The 16,917-nt window shown below is 42.0% G+C and overlaps 1 protein-coding gene across 1 annotated transcript in view; it reads left to right on the top strand.

Moving 5' to 3' along the window:
* The window catches only part of LOC110498829 (cadherin-related family member 1), a 115,071-nt gene that overhangs the window by 19,115 nt on the left and 79,039 nt on the right, over window positions 1-16,917 (top strand). The window contains exons 9-11 of the mRNA XM_036956458.1: window positions 4,760-4,879; window positions 9,022-9,165; window positions 15,686-15,764. Of these exons, the coding sequence (XP_036812353.1) occupies window positions 4,760-4,879; window positions 9,022-9,165; window positions 15,686-15,764 (343 nt within the window). The remainder of the gene's footprint in view (window positions 1-4,759; window positions 4,880-9,021; window positions 9,166-15,685; window positions 15,765-16,917) is intronic.

The following is a 16,917-nucleotide window of genomic DNA, read 5'->3' as shown; positions in this document are numbered from 1 at the left end:
TAATAAATGGCATGAACTCACTCTGTGAGCAATGAAAGTGTTTAACATAATTTTTGAATGACTACCTCATTTCTACCCCACACATACAATTATCTTTAATGGCCCTCAGTCGAGCAATGAATTTCAATGACAGTCATTGTATATTGCTTTGAGCATGCTGAAGTAAATAATTACACTTTGGATGGTGCATCAGTACAACAAGTTATGACAAAGATACAGGCGTCCTTCCTAGCTCAGTTGATGGAGAGGAATGGAACCGCTCAGGGATTTCACCATGAGGCCAATGATGACTTTACAACAGTTGCAGAGTTTAATGGCTGTAATAGGAGAAATCTGAGGATGGATCAACAACATTGTAGTTACTCCACAATACTAACCTAATTGACAGTGAAAAGAAGGAAGCCTGAACAAAATAAAAATATTCCAAAACATACATCCTGTTTACAACAAGGCACTAAAGTAATACTGCAAATAACGTGGCAAAGCAATTCACTTTTTATCCTGAATACCAAGTGTTATGTTTGGGGCATATCCAATACAACACATTACTGAGTACCTCTCCATATTTTCAAGCCTAGTGGAGTAGTGGCTGCATCATGTATGTGTAGCGTGGTTCATTCTGCGTTGTGTACTTTTGATTAGGACGCTGCCACAACTGGAGGACTGCTAGTTGAATGATTTTTTATTTGCCCTGCACACGAAGAGACAACACACATTATGTTAACCCTTGGCGCAGTCCTAGCTCTCAGGCACCTTGCTAGCCGAAGGTCAGGCAAAAGAGAACCAAAAGGAAATAACAGGTGCTGCGTGCACACATTCAATGTACAACAAACAGCACACCATACAATACAAACAAAATGATACAGAACATAATTCGGACAAAATAAAATTATGTTAACCCTTGGCGCAGTCCTAGATCTCAGGCACCTGCGCAAGCACATGGCCATTCACTCAAACACTGTCCCAAGTACTCACAAGTTACAATAGATACCCTAGTTAGCGAGCTTTGTGAACCTTGTTGGCATAAATCTTTATATTATCCACATTGCAACCAATTTATGGTAGCATAACAGTACATTCTGTAACATTATGACGGTTTTATATTAAATAATTTTGGAGCCAAGGACAACATACCTTGCTAGCCGAAGGTCAGGCAAAGAGAACAATAAGGGGGTATGGAAATACAGATAACCCGCGTTGGGCCAAACCAAAATATACAAAACTTTTACAATCACATGTATGTACGATATTGATGTGAAAAAGTGTTTGTACACCAAAGAAAAACATTAGCTATGCAGCTGTAATTAAATTTAAAAAAACACTGAATTATTATTATTATCAAATGATTAACATCCCCTCTTGACCTGGCCTATTTGAATTGGTCCTTGTGTGCAACTTGGTGCATGATCTAGGGGAACAACATCACACTGCTACATATGGGTATGCTTGTAATAATTAAGGACTGTGGAGTTTTTCAGGATTAAATAGAAATGGAATGAAGCTAAGCACAGGCAAAATCCTAGAGGAAATCCTAGAGGAAAACCTTTTTCAGTTGGCTTTCCACCAGACACTGGAAGATGAAATCACGTTTCAGCAGGACAACCTAAATCACAAGGCCAAATCTACACTGATGTTGCTTACCAAGAAGACAGTAAATGTTCCTGGTTGGATGAGTTACCTTTTTTGACTTAAATCCACTTAAAAATGTTGCACAATCCAGGTGGTAAATCTTTTAGAGATTTACCCAGAAATACTCACAGCTGTAATCGCTGCCAAAGGTGCTTCTACAATGTATTGACGCAGGGGTGTGAATACTTAGCAAATTAGATGTTTCTGTATATCATTTTCAATACATTTGCAAACAATTCTAAAAACCTGTTTTCACTTTGTCATTATGGGGTATTGAATACAGGCTGTAACACAACAAAATGTGCAACAAGTCAAAAGGTATGAAAACTTTCTGAAGGCACTGTATCACTTTGTATTCAGGACTAAAAGATAATTGATAGTAATTTAGTGCCTTGTTGCAAATGCATGTTTTGGAATATTTGTATTCTGTACAGGCTTCTTTCTTTTCACTGTCATTTCGGTTACTATTGTGGAGTAACTACAATGTTGTTGATCCATCCTCTGTGTTCTCGTATCACAGCCATTAAACTCTATCACTTTTTTAAAGTCACCATTGGCCTCATAGTGAAATCCCTGAGCAGATTCCTTCCTCTCCATCAACTGAGTTAGGAAAGACGCCTGTATATTTGTTGTGACTGGGTGTATTGATACACCATCTAAAGTGTAATTAATAACTTCACCATGCTCAAAGAGATATTCAATGTCTGCTTTTTTTAGTTTAACCCATCTACCAACAGGTGCCCTTCTTTGCGAGGCAATGAGGGTCTTTGTGGTTGAATCTGTGTTTGAAAATCACTGCTCAACTGATGGACCTTACAGATAATTGTATGTGTGGGGTACAGAGAAGAGCTAGTTCTAAAAAAATTATCTTCAATACTATTATTGCACACAGAGGGAATCCATGCAACTTATTATGTGACTTGTTAAGCACATTTTTACTTATTGAGGTTTGCCATAAAAAAGGGATTGAATACTTTTTGACTCAAGAAATTTCAGATTTTCATTTTTAACTACTTTTTTTCCAATTTCACATTATGGGTATTGTGTGTGGGCCAGTACCAAACCTCTCAATTTAATACATTTTAAATTCAGGCTCTAACACAACAAAGCGTGGATAAAGTCAAGTGAATACTTTCTGAAGGCATTGTAGGTTTGGGAAAATGGACTAGGCAACAGGATAGATAATAAGTAGTATCAACAGCATATGTGATGAGTTAAAATAGTTTATGCAAATACGCAAATGGGGGGCATTTGGTTAACTATTTAGCAGTCTCATGTCTTTGGGATAGAAGCTGTTCAGGGTCCTGGTTGGTTCCAGATTTCATGCATCGGTACCGCTTGACGTGCGGTAGCAGAGAGAACAGTCTGACTTGGGTGGCTGGAGTCTTTGACAATTTTAGGGCCTTCCTCTGACACCGCCTGGTATAGATGTCCTGGATGGCAGGGAGCCTCGTCCTCAGTGACGTACTGGGCCGTACACACTACCCTCTGTAGCGCCTTGTGGTCGGATGCCAAGCAGTTGCTACACCAAGCGGTGATGCAGCCAGTCAAGATGCTCTCAATGGTGCAGCTGTAGAACTTTTTGAGGATCTGAGGGCCCTTCCCTCTTGAGAGGGAAGAGGCGTTGTCGTGCATTCTTCACAACTGTATTGGTATTTGCGGACCATGTTAATTCCTTAGTGATGTGGACACCGAGGAACAGCAAGCTTTCAACCCGCTCCACATCAGCCCTGTCAATGTGTAAGGGGGCATGCTTTGTCTTGCTGACGTTTAGGAAAGGTTGTTGTCTCATTGTCGTCACTGATCAGGCCTACCCCAGTCGTGTCGTCAACCAACTTGATGACGGTGTTGGAGTCGTGCGCGGCCACGCAGTCGTGGGTAAAGACAGGGAGTACAGGAGGGGACTAAACACACACCCCTGAGGGAACCCCATGTTGAGGGTCAGCGTGGCGGATTTGTTGCGGCCTACCTTTACCGCCTGGGGGTGGCCAGTCAGGAAGTCCAGGATCCAAATGTAGAGGGAGGTCCTGAGCTTAGTGATGAGCTTGGAAGGTACTATGTTGTTGATCGCTGAGCTGCAGTCAATGAACAGCATTTTCACATAGGTGTTCTTCTTGTCCAGGTGGGAGAGGGCAGTGTGGAGTGCAAAATAGATTGAATCATCTGTGGATCTGTTTGGGTGATATACACATTGAAGTGGGTTCAGGGTTTCTGTGATGCCTGGTGCTCTCATGCATGGTTCAGTGTTGCTTGCCTCGAAGCAAGCATAGAAGTCATTTAGATTGTCTGGTAGGTTCGCGTCACTGGGCAGCTGGCTGCTGGATTTCCCTTTATAATTTGTGATATTTTTCAAGCCCTGCCTCATCCGATGAGTGTCAGAGATGGCGTAGTAGAATTCGATCTTAGCCCTGCATTGAAGCTTTGCCTGTTTGATGGTTCGTCAGAGGGCATAGCGGGATTTCTTATAAGCGTCCGGATTATTGTCCCATTTCTTGAATGGCAGCTCTAGCCTTTAGCTCAGTGCGGATGTTGCTTGTAATCCAATGCTTCTGGAACATATCCTAGTCTGTGCTAGCAAAACAGTTGTGTGTGTGTGTGTGTGTGTGTGTGTGTGTTTACACACACGTGTACTTGTCTGTATGCGCACAAGAGTATGTAGTTATTGGGCTCATCAGCCGGGGATTAAATCACATGAATTCATTTAAATCAATGTGTATTGGTGGCTTAGAGGGCTGCTTTGGCCAGAGATGGTGGGGAATGTTGGTGTGCACTTTGTGTGGGGACGTGCTATTAGGAGCAGAGCATAGCTGGACATTGATGCAAAGCACATCTGGACACATCAGCTTTTTACCTGCCTGCCCCTATTCAGGGCATATGGCCTCTTTATATCCAAACATAGATATGCATATTTTGTATTCACTCTATGTCCAAATTCCCGTGGTCCTTTGAGGGGTAGTTATGTATTTATCTGATTACTGGCATGATATGTCTGCTCACGTTTACCTTAGTGAGCAGTGATGGTGGGGTTTCAGGATGGAGAGGCTTAAGGATCGAAAGGCTCTTTGCTGTTTGACCTCATCTGTGTGTATTTAAGCTTTTAATATGATGCCTTTTCTTTCTGCCATGACAGACTAACGGTCAATCCAGTAAGTTTGCCATAGACCGACACAGTGGTGTGCTGAGGATCAAGCCCGGGGAGATGCTGGACTATGAGAGGTCGACAACACACTTCATCACAGTGGTGGCCAAGGTAATGGTCATTGCCTACCACTGATAACACTGTTAACCCTACAGTATATCATGCATTGGCAAACAACATGCTCACTCTTTATCACCATATAATAAGGAATGGGGTACTGAATCCTCATGATATACAGGATATACATGAAGTTAATGAAAAATAAATAGCACATCACTCAACAATAATAATTTCACTGTGGATAAATCTAGTGTCGTGTCTTTTGTTGTCGTTAATGTGATGACATGCTATTTATCGAATAATTAACTGTTTATAATTACATGATTAAATTCATCATATAACCATTAACTCAGAAACCTGGAAAAGTTGAGTTACCGTTTCCCAAATTAACTCAAAGAATATCAGAATATATCGATTTCATAGCAGTCACTAATGAATTAATTTCCTCATCAGTCTCATTCAGAACGTTGCATAATCTGCACAAACCCAGGTCTCACTAATCATTTCATACCACACAAATTGAGTTGATTATTTATTTACTAACAAGCTAAATGATAAAATTAGATACACATACACAAACGGTCTAGGTTATTGGTTAGAACTTAATACAATGGCAACAGGTCCGTAGCGGACCAACACATTATGACACGTGTTACACAAGATGGAGTTTTACAGAAAGCGAGAGAAAGAGCAAGCGAGAAATTCAACAATTGGATATATTTGTAAACTATGCTTAGTTTTAGCCCTTACCCCGAACTGCCACTCTTACGAGTAAAAAGTGTAACGCATGTATTTACATATTGAAGGTCTCCATTGGGTATCTTTTCGTGGGCCGAGTTCCGCTTAGTGGGATAGGTTTGGCTGACGCCCTGGCCGACGCCCTGGTTTGGCAGATGCCTTGTTCTTTCGTCTTTAGGTGTAAGTCTCTGATTGTCCACACAATGTCACAATGTTCTTTCTCTTAGTTGTCTGTTTCCTTGCACTCGTTCTGTGAGTGGGCTTCTGTGGAGGCTAATCAGCCGTGTCGACACTCCCAGCATGGGTAGGAGGGCCGTGTAGACAACTGGTGGCTTGAGAAGAATAACTGGGTGGTCCTGCTTGAATTTACCTTCATAGATACAGTAATCAACCGTAGCGTTGATTGTTAAGAGATTCCTTTGACCTCTTCAACTTCATGGTGCGTTTTGGAGCCACGACTACTCGTCGACATCGTCTGTAGTGCGTGGTCAACTTAGTCTGATATGTAAATTCTTAACTCACATGTTTTATACACCAGAGAAAGGGGTGTTTCCATCTTTATGACATGCTCTCTGGGTTCCCTGCGGCATAACTAGTTACGAGGCAAGGTATTACAATATACTATGTTCTTGTTAGACAACTAAAATCACAGCCTCATCATCACAAAAACATTCTCTTTGATATGGATATTTTCTACACAACGTCATGTACATATTATGAAAACTATAGTTACAATGTTTCCGTTATAACATCTTCATTTAACTTTTAATGACATCACAAAATCAACATTCATTTTCATATTCCATCTATCATTGGTACCACCATTTTGGCTGATGAAATGTAATGTCCCAAAGTCCATTTTTATTGCATGTTACAGTTCTGAGGTAGCCTCTCCCTAAGGCACACACAGACATTCCAATCCCCAACATTAAAGGAAAAATGATTAGTCTGCTGCCTTAGAATTTACGAAGGGCATGAGATGTCATAAACCACTCCCCCATCAATCCCTCTATACCTCTCCCCCTCTGCGGGAGGGAGAGAGATCTCTGTAGAACTGTGATCGACTGTAACCTGATCCTCACAGGCCAGTCATGACACTGGGGCCTCATTTCTAACAATTGCGCAAATTTCACACTACTACATTTCTGCATTCGCCATTTCTGAAAAGTTGGCGCATGTACAAACATATCGAGATTCATAAACTTGCCGCAAGCCATACATACAGTGGGGAGAACAAGTATTTGATACACTGCCGATTTTGCAGGTTTTCCTACTTACAAAGCATGTAGAGGTCTGTAATTATTTATCATAGGTACACTTCAACTGTGAGAGACGGAATCTAAAACAAAAATACAGAAAATCACATTGTATGATTTTATTGTATGACATAAGTATTTGGTACATCAGAAAAGCAGAACTTAATATTTGGTACAGACACCTTTGTTTGCAATTACAGAGATCATACTTTTCCTGTAGTTCTTGACCAGGTTTGCACACACTGCAGCAGGGATATTGGCCCACTCCTCCATAAAGACCTTCTCCAGATCCTTCAGGTTTCGGGGCTGTCGCTGGGCAATACGGACTTTCAGCTCCCTCTAAAGATTTTCTATTGGGTTCAGGTCTGGAGACTGGCTAGGCCACTCCAGGTCCTTGAGATGCTTCTTACGGAGCCACTCCTTAGTTGCCCTGGCTGTGTGTTTCGGGTCATTTTCATGCTGGAAGACCCAGCCATGACCCATCTTCAATGCTCTTACTGAGGGAAGGAGGTTGTTGGCCAAGATCTCGCGATACATGGCCCCATCCATCCTCCCCTCAATACGGTGCAGTCGTCCTGTCCCCTTTGCAGAAAAGCATCCCCAAAGAATGTTTCCACCTCCATACTTCACGGTTGGGATGGTGTTCTTGGGGTTGTACTCATCCTTCTTCTTCCTCCAAACACGGCGAGTGGAGTTTAGACCAAAAAGCTCTATTTTTGTCTCATCAGACCACATGACCTTCTCCCATTCCTCCTCTGGATCATCCAGACGGTCATTGGCAAACTTCAGATGGGCCTGGACATGCACTGGCTTGAGCAGGGGGACCTTGCCTGCGCTGCAGGATTTTAATCCATGACGGCGTAGTGTGTTACTAATGGTTTTCTTTGAGACTATGGTCCCAGCTCTCTTCAGGTCATTGACCAGGTCCTGCCGTGTAGTTCTGGGCTGATCCCTCACCTTTCTCATGATCATTAATGCCCCATGAGGTGAGATCTTGCATGGAGCCCCAGACCGAGAGTGATTGACCGTCATCTTGAACTTCTTCCATTTTCTAATAATTGCACCTACAGTTGTTGCCTTCTCACCAAGCTGCTTGCCTATTGTCCTGTAGCCCATCCCAGCCTTGTGCAGGTCTACAATTTTATCCCTGATGTCCTTACACAGCTCCTTGGTCTTGGCCATTGTGGAGACGTTGGAGTCTGTTTGATTGAGTGTGTGGACAGGTGTATTTTATACAGGTAACGAGTTCAAACAGGTGCAGTTAATACAGGTAATGAGTGGAGAACAGGAGGGCTTCTTAAAGAAAAACCAACAGGTCTGTGAGAGCCAGAATTCTTACTGGTTGGTAGGTGATCAAATACTTATGTCATGCAATAAAATGCACATTAATTACTATAAAATCATACAATGTGATTTTCTGGATATTTGTTTTAGATTCCGTCTCTCAGAGTTGAAGTCTACCTATGACAAAACATTACAGACCTCTACATGCTTTGTAAGTAGGGAAACCTGCAAAATCGGCAGTGTATCAAATACTTGTTCTCCCCACTGTACGCATGTTTCCCGTTATCAATATCCTGTTTGACAAGAACGCCCTTCATTTACTGTATCATTTGGAACTATTGCCATCAGGCCATGGCATGCAAAAGACAAATTGTTGTTCAATATTTAGTTAATCAATAGATAAACAGATTTATTTGTCCTGTCCTGGTATACGCTCAGAGATTAAATAGGCAATGATGTAGCGCTCCTATCGCATAGAATTACTGTACCCTACACATACTGTGAAATATTTTATGTAAGCCACGGTCTATTTACTGTATTGGCAGAATCTTTAGCAGTAATTTATAATGTATCTGGAAAGAGAAAACAATAGCAAACTGTCATGGACCTTTCAGCAGAACGTTTGAATTCAACAATGTTTTCCATCGACTTTTACCCCAACGTAAATATGATGGACTGGCTGCGAATTCCGAAACATTGTAGGGCACTTCCAGCAGCAGTATGATCCACCTTGTTATCTCTACTGTTGATTGTGCTGCTATCCTGTGTCAAATCCTTCTTGAAGGATGTATTTTATCTAAATGAAGACAAACTTGAATAAATAAAGGTTAAAGGGCCACACAGCCATGTCTGATCTTTTAAATTAAATTGCATAAAATAAGGATGTATAATATGGGATATTTGATTCTGTAACAGGATGGTGGTGGGAATTACAATGGAAAAGAACAGGTGATGTCATCCTCTGCCACCTTGACAATCAATGTGATTGACACCCAGGACACGCCCCCTAGCTTTGTCGGGACACCATATTTCGGATACGTTTATGAAGTGTCCGTACCAGTAAGTACAAACATGCATAACTCTCAAGATATCACACTAACATGACACACACCGTACAATTGTATAACACTTCAACAAAAATGTAACCATGTCATTAGATTTAGGCTAATTTAGGCTAATTTCGGGAATTTTACTGTATCCCGCTGACAGGAATAAACATCTCTCCGGTAAGAAGAAGGGCGGTGGTGTATGATTAACGACTCATGGTGTAATTGTAACAACATACAGGAACTCAAGTCCTTTTGTTCACCTGACCTAGAATTCCTCACAATCAAGTGCCGACCGTATTATCTCCTAAGAGAACTCTCCTCGGTTATCATCACAACCGTGTATATCCCCCGGCAAGCGGATAACAAGACGGCCATCAAGAAACTTCACTGGACTTTATGCAAACTGGAAACCATATTTCCTGAGGCTGCATTTATTGTAGCTGGGTTTTTTTAACTTCATATGGCTGCAGGGGCAGTATTGAGTAGCTTTGATGAAAAGGTGCCCATTGTAAACAGCCAGGTCCTCAGTCTCAGTTGCTAATATATGCATATTATTATTAGTATTGGTTAGAAAACACTCTAAAGTTTCCAAAACTGTCAAAATATTGTCTGTGAGTATAACAGAACTGCATGTTCCATAGCCTCCCTTTGCTGGATTTAAAGGGATATGAACCACATGTCTTCAGACATGGTTTCAGGCTTTTATTTTGAAAAATGAGCCAGAACGATAACATCGTGTCAAGTGGTCACGAGTTTTGCTTGCGCAACAGAATTTGGACAGCCATTGTTTTCCCTTTTCCTACTGTGAAAGACATTTGCGATTTATATATTATCGATTATATATTTTAAAAACAACCTGAGGATTGATTATAAAAAACATTTGACATGTTTCTGTGGACATAATGGAAACTATTTTGAATTTTTGTCTGCGTTGTCATGACCGCTCTTTCCTGTGGATTTCTGAACATAACGTGACAAACAAACGGAGGTATTTTGGATATAAAATTATCTTTATGGAACAAACGGAACATTTGTTGTGTAAATGGGAGTCTCGTGAGTGAAAACATCCGAAGATCATCAAAGGTAAACGATTAACTTGATTGCTTTTCTGATTTTCGTGACCGAGCTACCTGATGCTAAGTGGAATTAATGTTTTATCGTGCGATCGATAAATTTACACAAACGCTTCGATTGCTTTCGCTGTAAAGCATAATTTCAAATCTGACATGACAGGTGGATTAACAAAATGCTACATACAATGTTTTCCTATATTGCACTTGTGATTTCATGAATATAAATATTTATAGTCATATTTATTGTATGTAGCGCTATGCTATTCAGCGGTTGTTGATGACACTTATCCCGATAGGGGGGTTGCAGCCATAACAGGTTAACAAAGCTCATTTGAGAACAAGGCTACCTAAATTCTATCAGCATATTGATTGCTGTACACGAGCGAGTAACACGCTCGACCATTGCTACTCTAACGTTTGCGATGCAAACAAGGCCCTCCCCTGCCCTCCTTTTGACAAATCTGACTGTTACTCCACCTTGTTGATCCCCTCCTATAGGCAAAAACTAAAACAGGAAGTTATGTGCTTAGGTCTATCCAACGCTGGTCTGACCAATCAGATTCCACGATTCAAGATTGCTTAAATCACGTGGACTGGGATTGGTTCCAGGTTGCCTTTAGATAATAACATTGACGTACATTTATGTTGACCTAACCAGAAACTGTGGATTGATGGCAGCATTCACGCAAAACTGAAAACACGTCCCACCGCATTTTAATCATGGCGACTGGAAATATGGCCGAATAAGAACCGTGCAGTTATTCCATCAGTAAGGCAATGAGACAAGGTGGAGTCGCAATGCAACGGCTCAAACATGAGACATTTGTGGCAAGGTCAACAGACAGTCACAGACAGTCACAGATTACGAAAGGTAAACCAGCCCCGTCACGGAAATCGACATCTTGCTTCTGACAAATTAAGCAACTTCTTTACCTGTTTTGAGGATAATACAATGCCACCGACGTGGCCCGCTACCAAAGACTGTTGGCTCTCCTTCTCTGTGGATGACGAGAGTAAAACATTTCAACGTGTTAACCCTTGCAAGGCTGAAGGCCAAGATGGCTTCCCTAACCGCGTCCTCAGAGCATGTGCAGACCACCTGGCTGTGTGTTTACAGACATATTCAATCAATCCCCATCCCAGTCTGCTGTCCCCACATGCTCCAAGATGGCCACCATTGTTCCTGTTCGCAAGAAAGCTAAGGTAACTGAACTAAATGACTTCTGTCATCATGAAGTGCTTTGAAAGCCAAGGATCACATCACCTACACCCTACTTGTCACCATAGACCCACTTCAATTTGTCTACCACCCCAATAGGGCCACAGACGATGCAATTGCCATCGCACTGCACATTGCCCTATTCCATCTGGACAAGAGGAATACCTATGTAACAATGCAGTTAATTGACTACAGCTCAGCATTCGACAGCATAGTACCCTTCAAAATCATCATTAAGCTTGAGACACTGGGTCCTGACCCCACCCTGTGCAATGGGTCCTGGACTTCCTGAAGGGCCGCCCCCAGGTGGTGAGCGTAGGAAACAACATCTCCACTCCGCTGATCCTCAACACTGGGGCCCCGCAAGGATTTGTTCTCAGCCACCTCCTATACTCCCTGTTCACTCATGACTGCGTGACAAAGCACACCTCCAAGTCAATCATCAAGTTCCCAGATGACACAACAGTGGTAGGCTTGATTACCAACAACGACAAAACATCCTACAGGGAAGAGGTGAGGGCCCTCGGAGTGTGGTGTCAGGAAAATGACCTCTCACTGAATGTCAGCAAAACAAAAGAGATGATCATGGACTTCAGGAAACAGCAAAGGGAGAACCCCCCTATCCACATTGACAGGACATTAGTGGAGAAGGTGGAAAGCTTTAAGTTCTTCGCCTCTTCAACCTCAGGAGGCTGAAGAAATTTGGCTTGTCACCAAAAATACACAAACTTTACAGATGCACAATTGAGAGCATCCTGTCAGGCTGTATCACCACCTGGTATGGCAACTGCACTGCCCACAACCACAAGGCTCTACGGGGGTTGGTGCGATCTGCATAAAGCATCACCGGAGGCAAACTACCTGCCATCCAGGACACCTACAACATCCGATGTCACAGGAAGGCAAAAAAGATCATCAAGGACATTAACCACCCGAGCCACTGCCTGTTCACCCCGCTTCCATCCAGATGGCGAGGTTAGTACAGGTGCATCAAAGCTGGGACAGAGAGATTGACAAACAGCTTCTAACTATCTATCTTTTTTTTAACCTTTATTTAACTGGGCAAGTCAGTTAAGAACAAATTCTTATTTTCAATGACGGCCTTGGAACAGTGGGTTAACTGCCTGTTCAGGGGCAGAACGACAGATTTGTACCTTGTCAGCTCGGGAGTTTGAACTTGCAACCTTCCGGTTACTAGTCCAACGCTCTAACCACTAGGCTACCCTGCCGCCCCAAGGCCATCAGACTGTTAAACAGCCACCACTAACACAGAGAGGCGGCTGTCTATATTTAGACTTGATATCATTGGCCACTTTAATAAATGAACACTTGTAACTTTAATAATGTTTACATATCTCACATTGCTCATCTCCATCTTCAGTCTGGCTTCAGGCTCATGCGATGGTGCCTGGAGAGCAGGCCAGCAGCGGTGAATAATTTTTTTTGGCGCTTGCAGAGCCACTGAGATTGCTAAAAACTCTTCTGCCCACTCTTGTCAGGCGGGGCAGGGATGAGGCGTTGTCTTTCCAAAAGATGATAACGTCCTCGTCTGTTTCTTCTCATGGCCGACCTTTTGCAACTAGAGAGGACTGCTAGAGAGGACTGCTGCTGTTGAATGAAGTAGAAACCGAACATGCAAGGTCTTTTGGGCACTTAATTCTGCTCAGGGCAGGGTTAGGTGCTGCAGGTGCTACTGGTATGGCAGATGCACCTACCGGAGGTGCGTTGATAGCCCCGGTTTCCTTCACAATGATGTTGAGTATCTCTCCAACTGGTTATGCACGAATTCATCCCTTATCACGCACTCAGTTTTAAACCTGGGGTTTCAGGACGGTGGCTATGACAAGATGTTTATCGTTATAGTATTGCCTGTACCGAGTGGAGATGCAATCTGATAGTGTTTCTGCAAAAGCAGCAATGTCTATGGGCTGAGACATGCTAGTCAACAATTTCTTTATTTCTGACATGGCAGGGAGAATCATGCTCAGGTTCCCCAACTCTTTCTGTATATTAGGTCAGCTTGTGGTGTCAGTACCTCCACCAGGACCTGTAGCCGACGCTCTTCATTTAGGATGAGTTTTTGCATCATCAAAGGTAGACTTCAGTTTGTTTTGCCTCAATGGGTCTCTTTGAAACATCTTTAACACAGACTCAATCATGTGTAATTGACTGTTCCATCTTGTCATGCAGGATGTTGTGGGATGCACTCCCAATCTGTCATTTTCCTCTGTGTTCAATGTACTCTTCCTAACACTTTTCCCCACTTTCTGGATCAGTCCACTAACCCCATCTTGCATGTTAGTGTCATCCTTTATTGCGATTTGAAGCATTTCAATTGGGCACCGGAAATGAAGATTTGACTCTGTGAGGTACAGGTTTGCCATCATGTCCACATTGTTGGCTATATGGTCAGTTTGGAACTGTCAGACTGCAGGTGGTGCGGCCTCCACCTTCATGTTGGATGCCACATCTTCCTCCTGTCCGTCATCATTGGTTTCCTCAAAACCAAGTAGGTTGAAGGTCTTGATCATCCTGCTTGTGCTGTCAGTCACCACTCGTATTACCTGTCGCTGCACTTTTCAGTTCCTCAGTACACTTTCATATTTTTGGTAAATATGTGGTGTCCTTATATGTGCTTAGAGCTCAGCCACGCCTTGTGGCCTTTATATCTCCCATCAATGAAACTGGCAACAATCCCCAGAAAGGTTCTCGTCATACTTGACCTGCGGAAACACTGGGGAAGTGCTTGGGCACTCATCAAAGTGAGCAGTTTGTCCGGCTCATCGATCTAATCCTCGCCTTACATTAACATAGCATGCCTCAAATGTAAATTGTCCACCACAGTGAAAAAGGCTACTTCTATGTGAAGTAATGAGGAGGCGGAACACACCTCATTTCAAAATGTTGTTTGAAAATAACTTGAAATTGACAAGTTAGATAATATAGATAGAAAATTAGCTGGAAGCATGCCTTGGTTTGAAGGCAGTGCCAGTTAACTGTCGTGTTGCGTAACAATCACATTTTAGAACAGTGAGCATATTCTGACATCACACCCATAAAAAAATCATGCTGGGGATCTATCCGTTAGAGATATTTGGAACTCGAGCGTGAAAAGTAGGGGTATGCCACCATGGCAATACTCGTATTCGTAATCGTACCCATAAATTGAAAGTTGATAGTCGGATTTGATGATACTCGTGATACTCTGTGTTTTAATATGCGTAAGTAGATGTTGGCAAAATACCTCCCTGCACATTCTCAGTCACTGCAAAAAAGCTGCAGATTAGGAGGAGTGCAAGGAGGGGTGTGTGTGTCCTCAACATGCAGCGGGCAGCCTAGTTTGCTGTCAGTCAGTCAGAATGCCCATCAGCGTTTCATATTTTTTCACAACTCTTGTCTCGCTATTTAGATATTATGCACATTGATAGCTTGATAGCAAAGATCCTCTGTTTGTTGTTGTTGAAATTGCATGGAAATGTTGTTTCAACCCGTTTGTAACCAGTCGGTTCTCTCTCTGCAGTCTCTTAGTAGCCCCATGCTGTGTTTTTGTGGTGGACTGCTCCAGGGGTATATTCACTACGAACCAAATGGAAGCAAACAGAAGCAAACGGAATGAAACAGGGCACCTGCATTTGTTCAAAATAAACAATTTTTTGCTGTAAAATGTTTTATGTTTGAAGTATAAGGTTGACATGGCAAAACATTTTGCAACTTTATCCTACGGTCTTTGTCTAATGAATCTCCTTATTATCAGCAAGAAAAAGCCTAAACGACAAGTGTAATTGAGTGATGTTGCATGTGTTACACTCAGCAAAAACATGACTGTTCAACTATTGAACTACTGTATCATTATAACTATATTTCTGTTTTTGATGTTGATGGGAATTCATAAACTAAGATTGTATTCATTCAACGCCTCATAATATGGACGATAGAAAATACAGTAGATTTTGGGGGAGCATGGTATATATTGCGCAACTGGTAACATGTAGACTGAACCACAAAATTATATTTTATAGTATTAATATATATTTTTCTCTATTTCTTACGTATACATCTTCATTATAGTCCAACAAGCACACTGCTACCGTCCATGTAGCTATTGGAGAGAAATATTCCAGCTGTATTTATCCTGAATGCCTCTAATGCCTCAAAGCTGATTACCAATCTTGTTTTACTGGTAATTACATAGATTTGTTTCATAGCTCAGACTATTCTAATAACACTTCTGTCCACAGGGTTCGGAAATATTCACAGTTTTCGCCAAAGATGGAGACCTAGGAATGCCCAAACCAATTCATTATTCCCTTGAGAATGGTAAGCATCAACAGTTATCCAGTAGGCTTTCTATGGAGTATCGCTGTATACATTGTTTATTTACATTGATTTACCATGATAGGTGCTCATTTAATTTGATATAACATACCAAAAAGCCTGTTGTGTGTCTGAACTCCTTTACATACCCCTCGTGATGAAGGTATTCAATGGTCTGCTTCTAAGATGTAAACACATGCAATCGTGATCTGCTGTCAGTGTGTTAAGAGGAGCTAACGTCAGCTCCCTAGGAATGAAATGAGACGGTTTCCGAGTGCACTTGAAATATGCTTCATGCAATATGAATGGTTTTGATCTTATGAAGAGGTAACTCCGTTGACCAATTTATTGAAAGCTAAGCAATGTTACAGTCGACTAGACTAGCCATCAAATATTGTAAACGTCAATGTGCCTGCTCACGAAGCTGGTGTTTCATTAGCCATCTCTCTGTCAGTGAATTCAAGTTTGAATCATGTTTTTGCATGAATGTCTCTTTTCAAATAACTAGCTGCAGGTAATTTATTAATTTGCATAGAAACCTAAAGAAAAGCATGTAGATAGAAAGATATGGGTGTGTCATGTATGCTATAGGTTTAAAAACGACAGCTGCATACTATATGCTTATTAACCTATACATATGGCATTGCCTACACAAAGGATTCCTGGCAATAAAATCTTTAAAAACAGCTGTACAATGTGCTCTGGAATAAGATATCCAGAGTTTGATTTCTAATCCAGATGAGTTCTCGAATAGCAGCTGCAAAATTCCATGTTGGTATTGTTGGATGCATGTAGGATGATTTGGAATATAAGGTATGGAGAATGATAAAGAGCCTGTAGCATTATAGAAACAGTTGAGAAATTAATGTGTGAGTGTCAAATACTAAATGTTTTGAGAGAGAGAGAGAGAGAGAGAGAGAGAGAGAGAGAGAAAGATATACAACAAACTGACCCTAGCCCCCCGACACAAACTACTACAGCATAAATACTGGAGGCTGAGACAGGAGGGGTCGGGAGACACTGTGGCCCGTCCGACGATACCTCCCGGACAGGGCCAAACAGGCAGGATATAACCCCTCCCACTTTGCCAACGCACAACCCCCACACCACGAGAGGGATATCTTCAACCAACTTACCATCCTGAGACAAGGCCGAG

The sequence above is a fragment of the Oncorhynchus mykiss genome, chromosome 20 (assembly GCF_013265735.2).
Source record: "Oncorhynchus mykiss isolate Arlee chromosome 20, USDA_OmykA_1.1, whole genome shotgun sequence".
Classification (NCBI taxonomy): Eukaryota; Metazoa; Chordata; class Actinopteri; order Salmoniformes; family Salmonidae; genus Oncorhynchus; species Oncorhynchus mykiss.
This window is presented reverse-complemented; position numbering and strand designations above follow the sequence as displayed.